The sequence below is a fragment of the Thermobia domestica genome, chromosome 18, assembly GCF_964235325.1.
Source record: "Thermobia domestica chromosome 18, izTheDome1.hap1.1, whole genome shotgun sequence".
In the NCBI taxonomy this organism is placed as follows: Eukaryota; Metazoa; Arthropoda; class Insecta; order Zygentoma; family Lepismatidae; genus Thermobia; species Thermobia domestica.
The window spans coordinates 34,548,982-34,563,325 of NC_137471.1; the positions used below are offsets into that span (position 1 = coordinate 34,548,982).

The following is a 14,344-nucleotide window of genomic DNA, read 5'->3' on the forward strand; positions in this document are numbered from 1 at the left end:
TCTCAGTTTAGGCTTGGGTTTGCACTCACTAACCTCGCTGGGGCTCGGGGTCTCGCTTACTAATGTAAAGCGGGCTCGCGTTCGCTTTTCTTAGTAGCACACAGGGTCAGTTATTGAGTCCGAGTTCGGTTGAACGCGACGGTCTCGCGAATGATTTTCTCATAAACGAGCCAAGAAATGCATGAGAAGAGAAACCCAAGTTGGCTTCCCTTTTGAGTTGTGTTCTTCGAAATGTGTGGGAAAATGAATTTTTAGAATACATGATACAAAAATTAACTTCAAAAAACAGTATGAAAAATTCCAGGGTAAGCTATACGGAAACTTACACATTCTAAACCCTTGGCGCAAGAGAACTAGGTTCGATTCCCGGTAGGAGCCATGTTCTGATCCTACATTAAGCTATAGGTCCACGTTTCACGTAGTCTCGGTGTTAAACGGGACGTTAAACTCCAAGTCAACCATCAAATGATTTTTGGTCCTTGGGGAAACTGCACAAAGAATTTTCCATGCATTATTAGTATTATGCGTAGTTTCCGAGAAAATCGAAAAGCAACAATTTTTACGGCGCTAAAAAGTATTGTTTATTTATTTATGAACTGTGTATGTAAAATAAATACGCTGTTAACTAATATAGGGCGCCCGAGAATTCCCTATCCATTTCTGGGAAGGAGCACTGGAACTCAAATGCAGTGTTTATAATATTAATTAAGTCAATGAAGTCACAGCAGTTCGACATGACTGCTCTCCACATCCAAGCAGAATTGCCTAATATTTCGGGTATACAAGGTGGAGACTAGGGATTCGGCATCGGTGCGTACAATTACCGCAGCAATGTTGCAGCATGTGTTCAGGTACACTGCGGAGATGGCAACCCTGCTTGGATATGGGGGGAGGCAGTCATGTCGAACTGATGTGATTTCGTTGACTTAAGGTGTCAAAGGATGTTATAAATACTTCATTTGAATTCAAATGTTCCTTCCCAGAATTGGTTATGGACTTCTTGGGCACCCAGTATTGTATTGACATATATTGTTGTCTGTCTTCTAACAGTGTCTTCTACACATATACTGCTTGTAATTCTGCGTTAAAAATAGAAAAAAAAATCGCTTAATATTATTCAATTTATCTTATTTTAAACATTATTTTGATTATCCTGAGCAAGAAATAAGTAAAGACGCAAAATTTTATCAAATTTTAAATTTAATTTTCGGTAATCGTAAAGTTTAGCTTGATTGTTTGTGCTGGGCCCTATGAAAAGAGTAACGGGTTGTTGTTGTTGTTTCGTTGCAGTGGGGGACCGGTTGAAGTGGGAGATGCCGCGCCCGTGCCCCGTCTGTCATCGAATCTACAGCAACAACAGCAACCTGCGACGTCACATGAGGTCCATACATGCACCGACGGATGATGGCAAGACACACAACAACGCCATATTGAAAAAAATTGGTTTTTACTAGTGGTTCATCTATTTTGACAGTGTAGCACGAACATGTTTCGCGATAGTTGTGTTTTAAGAGCCAGATAAACTGTGGAGAGTTGAAGAGCAACTGAAAAGAGCAGTTTTAAAAATGCATACCATCGCCAACTTTATATTTTTAGCCCGTCGATTTATGTGGGAAAGTATTCCTCTCTTTTCTTTGAAATATTATGAACTGAAATTTTGATTGTTTTATTTTGACTGATTTCTGTTTTCAAGTCTAGTCAAATGCCCCGTGCTCGGTGGAAATGGTTGTACATAACTTAAATGAAATATCGTTTGTAAATATTAAGATTAAACATCACAGGATTCAATTTTCACTAGGAGCAGGGTCGCCCTGTTGATTATTTCATGGGTCTTCAGACAATTTTTCTGTTAGCTCCGCCAAGCCAAACACTGTTGCCATCTCCGTTTTTAGGAAAATAGCCAAGTAACAATTCACCAGTCCCTAAAATCCTGTAGTATCAATGTACTGATCTTTACGATATGTGTTCAAAAACAAACCGAATTTTTTAAATAGCGCGCCAACCGGTAGAGGGAGCATGCTGCGCATACTGAGCGCACCTAGCGGCAGGTTTAGGCAACAAACTGCCATTTGCCTCGTTTTACAATGGCCGTTAGTCGCCGAGTTACAGCGACATGTATGTGTGAAATTCTGCTTCAGACTTGGCAAAACATTTATAGAGATATTTCAATTACTGTCCAATTCATTCATTGTTTCCTCGTCCAAAAAAAAAAAAAAAAAAAAAAAGCACGTATGAATCGGTCAAAGAGCAAAGTGATGTTGGTTGGTTGTGTGTGTGTTTTATTGGAAAGGGAGTCCATAATGAATGTTTATCTAGACTGATTTACATGGTGCACCATCCAAGTTTGGTTTCCCCACAATTCAGACCCCTGCTTGCGCACAGCATTCCTCAACCGCGCTAAAATGTCCTGGTTTACAACTGTTTATTTACCATCTGATGCAAATTCATGACAGACAATGCCTTTCCAATCAAAAAACACTTTGCTCTTTGACCGACTCATGCGTTTTTTTTTTTTTTTTTTTAACGAGGAGACAATGAATGAATTGGACAGTAATTGAAATGTCTCTGTAAATGTGTTGCCAAGTTTGTAACAAAATTTCACACACACACATGTTGTTCAAGCCTTTTCATTGTCACTATATCATTAATTTGATGAACAAATGTGCACGTCCTCACTTCAGTGGCTGTACTCGGCGACTAACGGTCACAATTTGGCGAAACGAGCCAAATTATGGTTTGTTGTCTAAACCTGCCGCCAGGTGCGCTCAGCAGCCGCAGCGCGCTTCCCTCTACCAGATGACGCGGTATTTTGTTAGGTTTGTTTTTGAACACACCTTGTATTCATGTCACCAAAAGGCGTTTGCAATGTCGCTAAATTCACATTTAAAAAAATAATAATCCTTTTAAATTTAATTTAATCTCTGGAAAAGTTATGACTATTTTGTCACTTTCGGGAATTTTAAACGTTGAATGAAGAAAACTTTTTTTCCATGCCCCTTCTTATGAGTGGGCTTGCCTGGAGGCTAGACATTGTGATGAGAAATGGTCTATATTGTGAGGACTGCATTAGATTCAAACCTCGCTCCGTGGTTCGGAGCTCACGTTAATATTAGATCTCATTCTTCATAACCTCGGTAGTGCATATAGAAGTGAAACATAACAACAACAACTTGAAGTCGGTTCAGTTTTTACGAATTATTGGACGTTTCAGAGAAAAGAGAATACTTGTCCCCATTAATCAACGGGCAGTAAAAGTCATGATAGCGTAAATACTCTTGTCACATTAGCAAGATGAATATTCACAAGTGTGTCAGATGGTAACATACTTCAAATTAGTTTCTTCATACTTAATTGTTTTCTTCAAATTTTGGAAGAAATTCTGTCAAATTTCTGAAAGAATTTACTGAAAAATATTAAGAAATGCACAGTAGTTTACTTATGTTATGAGCTGATGGATTCTTTGAATGTGCAAGGATTGGCGGAAACTTAAGTGCCTATTCAAAATTGCCTGTAACTTTTTTTTTTTAAAAGCAATTAATTGATCAAAGTGGATGGTACAGCTTGTATGCAACATTAAAATTCGAAATAGGCAATCAACATTGTCCAGTAGTTCCTGCAAACATTTTGGTAAAATGCTACAGGAAGTGTGATGGTATGTTCGTGAGAATATGCTGACTGCAGTCCTCTTCCTTAATGTGGCTCCACAGAAAAAAAGTAGCAAGGATTACGGTTAAGATTTCGTCTAAACATCTTCTAAATCAGTTCTGACCTGGATGTGGAGGGACGATTGTCTCTTTGAGTATCTGTCAGGGATCCTGTTGTCATCAGTTTCGAATGGCAATTCCTGATAGTCCTTGCATGGACTGTAGCAGGAAATCCATACACACTTGACAACCATCTATGTACCTGTACCACTAAACGCCAAACATCGTTCCGTGAGGCCAACGGAGGTGCATATTCAATGGTAAACATAAGTAACTAACTCTGTGAGCTATGGAACCCGGAGGTTCAGTGGCGCATTCACAAAACCTCTCCACTTAACTTCTGTCAGTTGGACCTACTTTCTACTTTGTATTCCTATTTCTGCGAGATACATCTTAATAGTGTCCTTTCATCTGCGCCTAAGTCTTCGTATTGGTCTTTTTTTTTTTTTTTTTTTTTTTTGATTGGGTTTCCAGTTCAAATTTTGAAAGTGTTTCTACTTTCTTCCGTTATGGCTACGTGACATGCTCATCTGAGCCTTCTAGATTTGATGACCCGAACAGTGTTTGGTAAACAATATAAATAATCCAATTCCTCATTATGAAGTTTCCACCACTCCCTATTCCCGTCTCTTGTGAGTCCAAATATTCTTCCCAGGATTTGGTTGTCAAATACTTTCTGTTCTTCCCTCAAAGTAAGCGACCATGTTTCTCAACTGTACAGCACAACAAGCATATTTATCGTTTTATATATATTTTAAGCTTCAAATTCTTCGACAGAATTTGCGATGACAAAAGATTTTAGACTGAATAATAACACGAAATCCCTGCTTTGAGTCAACATTTAATTTCTTCGTCGTGGATATGGTTTTGATATTTTGTCCCATTCGCACGTATGTTTTATTACTGGAAAGGCAAACATTACTACCATTCATGCCTAAATACAGGGTGTCCGTAAAGTTGCGCATCCCAAAGTTTGAATGCTTATATCTTTTGATCTAAGAATGATAAAGACCTGAGACTTGAAACAAATGTAAGCATGTTCTGTGTAGATATTTTTGAGATCATGACCAATGCTGGAACTTGTAACGTTTTTGTGAAGTAACGAAAGAAATGACCCTAAATGTAAAATAAAAAATGTGCAAAATGAAGAAAATCAGTATTCAGTTGCAGAAAACATTTCCTGTGAGTGAATTTCTGTGTATATGTACAGTATGCGTCAACATTTATCAATTAGTGCGAAAATGTAACAGGGTTGATGCAGTGTTGCCATATAAAAAGGCTATTTAATGCAAGACTTTAAAATTATGTTTTTTGACAGAAACGCGGCCCCTGGCAACACTGTTGTCGTAAAATTACTGCAACAGGTATGTTTTAAGTTAATGATGAGCAATAAGAATTTGCACATAATTGATAAAATGAATTTTTATTCAAAAATTTGCGATACCCTTACGGTAATTTCTTTCGTTACTACACAAAAACGTTACAAGTTTCAGCATTGGTCATGATCTCAAAAATATCTACATACAATATGCTTACATTTGTTTCAAGTCTCAGGTCTTTATCATTCTTAGATCAAAAGATATAAGCATTCATACTTCGAGTTGCGCAACTTTACGGACACACTGTATAACTATCCCAAGTTTGAGGTAATTTTCCTCGTTACTCCATGGACAGAAATGTTAGAAACTGTTAAGTTAGAATCAACGTCCTCAAATTATTATAAAAAACGCAATTAAATATTTTTTCGACCATGAGCGTGGGCGGTAGTTCAAACATACCAATTTTTAAAGTAATTTTTCTCATGATTCTATGGACGGATGTTTGAAAGGTAGTTCGACTTAGATTTAGCGTTCTAAATGTAAAAAGCGCAATTAGAAATTTATATAAAGGTGGGCACTTAAAAAAATGCCATGAGCTGTACTTTCCATCACGTTAGAAATAAAAATTTTGTTCCATGACAATCTATTAATAGTACTTATAAAAGGTATAAACAATTTTCAGTAGACCTTATTTTCCGCCTACCCTGTAGATGGCGCTAATGCATTATTTTATAGAAGATATTTGTTTTCAAAATATTAAAAATATAGGGAGGCCATAGTTCCTGTATATATGAGTTCTCATCTTGGCTTGGGCGTACTATATAGAATCAACAAATTATTCAATATAATGATATTAGTATTTCGTTCCAATAATTTACATTTTACAGCCTGCAGAGTGTTCTGAGGCAAAGAAATCTTGTTGCTTGAGATATCTTTGTTTTGCACACCTCTGCCTTCACGTAGTGTTACAGGTAGAAGTCCAAGGGATGACCGGTTTAGAGATCGTGGGGGCCATTACATTAGACTCCTTTTCCATGCATAGTCATGGAAATTGCAAATCTAACTACTTTTTGAAGTTTAGCGTCCGTTTTAGCAGCGAGGCTACATGAAACATGAACCTGCAGGCAAATGTGGGATTCGAACCACACACGCTTCCGCCGAGATTCCCACATAATCAAAGGAAGCTCTCAAATCTAACTAGTGTCACATCTGGTGAGTGTAAGGTAAAGTCTCATATGTACGGAATATTTTGGCCAACCCTGTTGCTGAATTTCGTGCTGAAAAAAATGACTGTTGGGTAATATAACGTCAGTACCAGGAAGACCTTGGAAGGTGGAATGAAGTAAATCTGTTTCGATACTTTCTTTCGATTATATGGCTTAGGTGGCACACAAAGGTCCGTTTTGTCTCTTGGTGCGAGAAGCACCCGTAAAAGCAGAGATGGTTCTGGAATCAAATAGACATACCACATTGAAGGAAATAGGGTGTTTTTCTCTGATAACATTAGAACTAGTACTCAGTAAATTAACTTGACTAGAGCATGGATTTTTTTTTTTTTTTTACTTTAAAGGAAGATGCTACTCCACCTCCACCCTGTATTGACGTAAGTGTATTTCTTTCAACTGAAAATCATTAAAAAAAAAAGCAGTAAGATGGATGTATTTACTAGTAAATTGGACCAATAACGTAGACTTGGAAAGAGAAATGTAAATAAATATATCAGGGGTGCCCACAAGGGGGGGCTATGACGCAAAGTGCGTCATTGAAATATTTGGGGGGGGGGTAAAAAATCTGTATAAATATGTTTGAGGGAGTGTAAAAATTAATCGAAAAGAAGATTTTTTCATGGAAGTATACCTACGGGTAGACAATTGGGGGGGGGGTGCGTCATGGACATAAGGGGGGGCACCACTGAATATATTCTATTTAAATCAAGATAGCTACGTATATACAATTACTTGGACTTGGGCTTCAAGAGGGGTTACGTGAGAATAGTTTCTTGGACTCGTAAAAGTTAATGCCGAACATTATGTAATCGTGGTCTTACATGACTGAAAATTAACAGCGGTTTATATGTATGTGCCCAGAAAACACTTATGCACAGTTACGCCGAATAAAAGTGAATACTGCTAGTTATATATAGTCGTATATTGCTGTAAAATACATACAGCATATACAGTTATTTCAGCCTTTGTTAGTACAGACACTTTCAATGAAAAAATGTATCATCTCAGGGTATTTTCGAATTATATATATATATATATATATATATATATATATATATATATATATATATATATATATATATATGATAATTGTACAAAGTGTGATATACATGTTGTATTAGTTTACAAGTTTGTAAGAAACTTCATAGGTTTGTAAAACTTCTTTATAACGCGTTTGTTATTTTTTGTAGAGTTAGTACGAAAAAAAAAGTACGTTGCACAGCACTTTGAAGTGTTTTAACATGATCTCAAAATTGCACTTTTGGTGTTTGAGAAGTGTTCATATTACATGTTCTTTTCTCTTTCGTGTGGAGATGAGACAGAGGAACTATGTGTTGCAGTTATTAACTTTGAGCGCTTCACTTTGTAGAGAAGTTGAGAAATTTTTGTGTGTGGATAATACTATGTGCATTTTACACACGTTAAATTCTTGGTACAGCATAACCCAAAAAGATATCTCTATTTTTAATTTGATATAATTATATTGCAGCTTACATACAATAGTTAGTATGACTTGTAGAATATAGTATGGATCTTGTCATTTTAGATTTCGACAGAAGCACCATGTTTTTGTTTCTGTTGTAACATTTAGCACGGCCCGTTGCAGTGTATCGTTTGACACGTTAACATAATCTTCCCTAATCACAGGTTCCAATCCGACCAATGAACCCAATAATGGTAATTGTGGAGATTGACGAGCCCGTTAAGAGTCTTCATCCCGGCGAAATTAAAATACCGTTAATTTTACAGTAATTATGTGATATCTTCAAATAGGTAAAAGATAATCGAAATGTGGAACAAGAGCGCCCTAGACAATATTATTTTACATGAGAAACCGTTATCACGACTCACTTATTTGCTTTCGATTTCGAGCCATTTTGAAAATCGGCATTTATTTTCGCGTTTCTAAACAGCTGAAAACATAAAGCCACTAGGTGACTTGTGATAACGGTACCTCACGCAAAATAATATTGTCTAGGGCGCTCTTGTTCCATATTTCAATTATCTTTTATCTATTTGAAGATATAACATAATTACTGTAAAATTAGCGGTATTTTAATTTCGCCGGGATGAAGACTCTTAACTTGATTGTCTCGTCTGGCTGTAGAATGTTACTCAAGATATTAGGTTCCTCGCCTATCCATTCTAATATGGACTCAGCAAACTCCAATCTGATATCGCAGTCCTCCAGCGACAGTGCTTGGACAGTGTACGGTTTCCATTTCCTTCATTAGTTGCTATGACAAACTGGATTCCCGTTGAACCTCTCATGGTCGTCTTCGGACTTTTCCAAATGACGCGGAAGTTGCAGCTTTACGTGATCCCTTCCGTGAACTGTCCTCGGACGAGTTCTGCTTCTGTCGAGTAACTATACCCGTACACACCTAATTTTTAATTGTTTTCTCATCCAGTCTCTCTTTTATCCTTCTCCACCGTCACTATACTGGTATTGGCTATTGCCACACTTCCATCCTATCTGCAATCCGAGCTGGGTCAGAAATGAATAGTTACTGCCATCTTGTTTATGTGTCATTCGTAAAACAGAAAAGCAAATGTGTTAATTATGCATTGGGATAACCTACACTGCAGTGTAACACATGCATAAATGATGTAGCATAAAAATTGAATGCAATATATCAAAATAAAAGTAGAGATATATTTCTGGATTTTTCTGTATATGTCCGCATTTTAAGTTTTCTTTCTTTCTTTTTTTATGCCTTTTTAACTTCAGTGGAATTTCATGCTAATTGTGTACAATTTGTTTTTGAAGTTTGTTTCCTCATTTATATATAATTAAAACTTCTTGCCACTTTCTGTATTTTAACTTCTTTGAAAGTTGCTGATTATCTTTTATACATTTTTATGTAGAAATTTCGGTGTTTATATACAGGGTGGTCCAAAAGTAGGTATACACCCCTGCATTGATCAAGTATAACATTGTAGTTTATGGACTTATTTGCTTGGACTGTTCCGAGCTTAAGTTATAAGTAAAAAGATGTTAAGAACAAATAATAAACAAACGAGATCTACCTGTTTGGTAACAATAAGAAATGATATATAAAATACGGGACGGGAATGTATACCTACTTTTGGGCCACCCTGTATGTACATTTTTAATTCGTCAGAGTTAATTGTATTATATATTTCTATAATATATCTAAGTCGTTGAAATGTCACTCTTTATATGCATTTTAAGTTTGTAGAAATTTCTATCCATTCACAGAGAACGTAAAACGATCTCAGAGATCATTCCTCATGTTATTTTTTTTTTGTTTTATTTCGTTGATAATTATAAAAAATAAAGTATTACTTTCATGTATGCTTATTTTTCTAATTTGTCAGTTGAAACAATATTCAGAACAATGAATGTCGTCCTGAACTGTGAGGCTGGAATAACATAAAATACCCGTTTCATTTCTCGTTTGCTTGTCCTTAATAGGAAAAAAAAAGTACTATTCACACGACATATTCACATTTTTTTAAAATTATTTTATTAGTTTAGTTATGATTATGTACCGTTGCTAAGTGAGACGGTGATGGCTGGGAACCTTGAGAAAACCCACGCACATAATGCTCAATTTAAAAGTAAGTGAAATCGTTAATTTAATGTTTCACAGTTATATCCTTTAGGCTAAAGAAAACGGATGATTAACGAAAGGGAATGGTTATGAAGGAAGTAGTGGAATGAGAATGTGGGACGGAACAGAAGAACCCATGTACACGCTATTGTTCACCACAAACTCATGTGGTCTGGGTTCGAACCAGGGTCCTATCGTGCCAGAGGCGAGGTACTGTGCCCTCCAAGAGAAAGTTTATACAGGATTTGTGCGTAAAGTAATGAGAGTGGGTCTAGTAAAAAGAATTTATTGATCTGATCGGTACATATTGTTAAAATTCTTCAAAATAGTGTCCTTGAGCGTCGGTACACCGCTGCCAACGCGATTCCCACGCTGTTGCTATTGCCTGACCAATTAAACTCTGGCCCTTCCTGCCAGCACCTATATAATAAGCTGTAGATTGCTAAAGTGATTATACGAAAACAATGAAAAGCATTTATCAACGTTTAAAAATACGCAAATCTTACACAATACCTAGGTATAGTCCAATAGTAATTTAGGGGGCCACGGTGGCTCAGTGGTAGAGAGTTCACCTACAGTGCTTGGGGTCCCTGATTCGATCCTAGCTTTCGCCGTATATGGACTTTGTGGTGGGCAAACACCGTGCTCATGGGCTTTCTCAAGGTTCTCCCGTTTCGTCCCACTGTCTTCATTCCACCATTTCATTCATTTCTCATCTTCACCGTCTCCTTGAGCCTAACCGGCTCCAATAGTAGTTTAAATGTTATTTCACATCCCTCTTCGGACCTCTCATGACTTATTCTGATAGATTCTAGATGAAATTAAGAAAAAAGTATCATGGCATATATTTTTTTAAAACCATAAATTAACTAGACGAAACAAGCTTCCCGAGAATCGAGACTAGACTTTTAGAAATGTTACGAGACGACGACGAGAAAACCTTATGTTGTCTCGTGGGCAACGCGATTGGAGTCATAGTTTGATGTTCCTGTTCTTAATAAATCGCACAAAGAGGACAAGGAACAAACACAGACAAGTCGTTCATAAAGACCATGTTGACTGGCAAACAATAACATACAGTTGACATTTTCGCAGCCGTGGATTCATAGTTGCTCAAGTGTTTATTCAGTCAGTGACAACTCTTCTTTTAGGGTTGGTAAAATTTATTTTGGGAACAACGGTGGGACGTACACAGTTTCACCGAGTTTCAAAGCTGTAACGTACAGAAAATTACATTGTTTTTAATTTACTGAAAACTGTACTTAAATTGTTCTGAAGTTACTTACGTAACTGATTTCATCCAACGGAAAGAACTTTTGTCGCTGACTGTACAGTGCATTTTCTCGTCTCGTCTCTGTCCCTCATTTACTCTGTTTCTGTTATTTCTCCGATCGTAAAGGCATGCGTCTACGTCGGACAGTTGTAACTGGCTGCTAGAAGTGTTCATATCTGATCTGGTGATGCCACATTTACATTTACTGATTATCGCGTTGTTGTGTGTGTGTTAGACACAGGGTTGACACGTAATAATTAAAGAATGGGTGTTATTTGTTGTCTGAAAACAAACTATATCAACTTAGTCTTCAAAAAGCTTACGTGCAATACGACGTTATTTATTATTATTATTATTATTATTATTATTATTATTATTATTATTATTATTATTATTATTATTATTATTTAGTTAGGCGTATTTTTCAATAAGAAGGAAACAAATAAACACAGTCCATATCTATTTTTTAGCGTAATTTCCTTGCCGGTTTGGCTTGTAACTTACCGCACGCGCTTCGCATAAAACTTTGCTATGGTCAGTTATTTAACGTTCGTTTTTACTTCTTGATCAGTGTCTAAACGCTTGCCTTCTAGAAAGTCTTTAGATGGCAGAAGAGTTGGTAGTTTCTAGGTTCAAGGTCTGGGCTATATGCGGGATGATCGTATTCCTCCCATTTTTCACGACCCTGCTGGAACAATCCTGAAAAGAAGAAAAATGGATGTGTTATAACTTGAATGCATCTCGTAAATGCTTTCTAGTGATGATAGACTTCCCCGAGGGAATAGCGAGAAGTAACATCAGTTTCTGTACAATTGAACATGTTTTTTGAGCAGATACGTTGCATTGCAAAAGCAGCATTGAGGTTTTTGTCTTTAGACTTCTTTTTCTTCTTCTTCTTTTTTTTTTAATTTTCTGAATAGAGGATACATCACAGTACCACAATGTCTCCGAATTCATGGTCCTATTTCCCAGCGCCTACACTGTTAAAAATGGTTTCTTAAATTCGGGAAAAAATTCCTTGTATTTGAGAACATGTTTCTTACCTGTGCACCGAGTAATACGTTCTTAAAAGTGAGATTTCGATTTTCTCAAATCATTTTGAGAAATAATGACTCAAATGCGAGGAATTATGTCTCATTTCTGAGGGTGCAAATGCTTTCTAATTTTTTTAAATGCATTTTTTTCCTTAAAATTAAGAAAGTAAGATCTGAGGAAATGAGACATATAATCCCAATTTTGAGAAACACATTTCTCAAAAACGTTGAGAAATGTTTTTCTCAAAAGCGAGAAACGGTGCACAGGAACAGGGTTCTCAAATACGAGAAGGAGAACGGAAAGGGTATAAACAAAATATAAACATGAAAAAATCAAACTATTAGCACATATTGAATTCATATTAAATAAACATCTACAGTTATATTGTTTAAAATATAACACATTTAAACCTTTATTTCAACGTAAGAAAATTCCACGAGGACCACGAAGACTTGTATTTTAAGTGCGTTACTTATTCCTACTGCAACAGATGAACATTTTCCTTACATCACTGTCCACATTCTCCAGACTTTTCCTTTTTATCGACATGGGTTTACTCAAGATTCTCTCTTTTCCTCCAACATTGTCAACTTCTTGATAATTCAGATTCAAGAATTATGTCAACTTCAGCCTAATTTATGCTGGAGTGTTATCCCACGATTATGCTACGAAGCTAGTAAGACGTTATAATGATAATGAGCGATAATGGTGTAATGAAGAAAGAGAGAATCACGAGAAAACACACATACGTGGTTTACTCATACAGCCCACTCGGCGGAGCTGGAATCAAACAAGGGATCCGATGCATCGGAAACGAGTTCTACCACTGAGTCATCACGGTCCAATATGCTTACTTATCTGCCATAAACAAGTTGCCTACAAGAGAAAACAGCGTGTGCATGGGCTTTTCCTGGATTCTCCAGTTTCCTCCCACAAGGGATATACGCAGGAATTTATTTCGGAGGGGTCCAAGTTCAATACAAGGGCAAGTTGTATTAGAATTTGTAAAATTGCTCCTAAAATTATATAACAATTTACACACAAGTAGCGATTTCGGGGAGAGTTCGGAGACCCAGGACTCACCCCTACCTTCCACCTTCTTCATTACGGCAGGGGCATGCAACAGTTTCTGCCTCTCACAAATATGCTGAAACTCCACTACTAAGAACACAATTCAGATAGAAAAGAAGGGCACAAATTCGTATTCATGCAAAAACTGCCAAGAAACGAACATCCACATTTTCATTACACCATTATTATCCATCTCTATCACTGTCTCCCTTGGCCTTGGAGCATAATCTTGAGACGTCAAATTATAAAAGAATGTAATGAAATGTTTACGTCGGTTGGTTGAAGGAAACGATGATGAGAATAAATGAGATAGTGGCATGAAGAAAATAGGAAGAAACTGGAGAATCTCGAAAAAACCCACGCACACTGTTTATCTACAGCAAAGCCCACTTGCCGCGAGCTGGGATCGAATCAAGGGTCTCATGCACCAGAGGTGAACGCTCTACCACTAAGCTGCCGCGACTCCTACGTTAAATTAAGAACAAATGCGTACAGTACTATGCTACGAACAACCTGCAAACGTATGCCACTTCATTAAAACGATTACTGGTGATGAAAAGTGGAGGCGCCAATTTATGCTAGGTGATCAGGACAGTACAAAGTACCTTTGCATTTCAATTCCATAATAATAAATCACATTTTTAACGGTGTTTCTAACTATATAGATTACTTATGTGTCCTGTGTTTCCGTACATAAGCTATTTTGCACTGTATAACGAATGGCAAAGGGTGTAAAACACTACCATGTCTCTCTATTCTATTGTAATATAGAAAACAACGTGCCTACAGAACTTTAACCCGCCTTCACTTGTTATTGCTGCACCCGTTATGTGAATTGAGTATTGAGCTTTATTACATAAAGGAGCCAACATGATTACTATAGCCTATATATCCTATATGAGAGGGGTCAGCGTTCTACATCCTAACGAATGTATTGCAGTGTCTTTTAGTCTATGGTAGTATGTTTACAAATCACCCAAACTTAGGTTCAAAAGCTGATATATCGGGTGTTGCAAAATAAGTGTTACAACTCTTGGGAGGTGATTCCTGCCAATGAGACAAGAAAAAAAGTTCTCTTGAACTTTCTGCTATCGGACATAGTTTCAGATCTACAAGGTGCCGAAAGCGTGGGAAAATG

The 14,344-nt window shown here is 36.9% G+C and overlaps 1 protein-coding gene across 14 annotated transcripts in view; it reads left to right on the forward strand.

Annotated features, from left to right (window-relative positions):
• The window catches only part of LOC145675518 (uncharacterized), a 290,842-nt gene that overhangs the window by 122,766 nt on the left and 153,732 nt on the right, over positions 1 to 14,344 (forward strand). Inside the window, exon 7 of one of the 14 annotated variants that reach the window (XM_081745986.1) lies at positions 1,291 to 1,670. The exons of the other annotated variants lie outside the window; for them this stretch is intronic. Within the exon in view, the coding sequence (XP_081602112.1) occupies positions 1,291 to 1,454 (164 nt within the window). The 3' untranslated portion in view covers positions 1,455 to 1,670. Of the gene's footprint in view, positions 1 to 1,290; positions 1,671 to 14,344 lie in introns of those variants that run through there. 14 annotated transcript variants of the gene reach the window in all.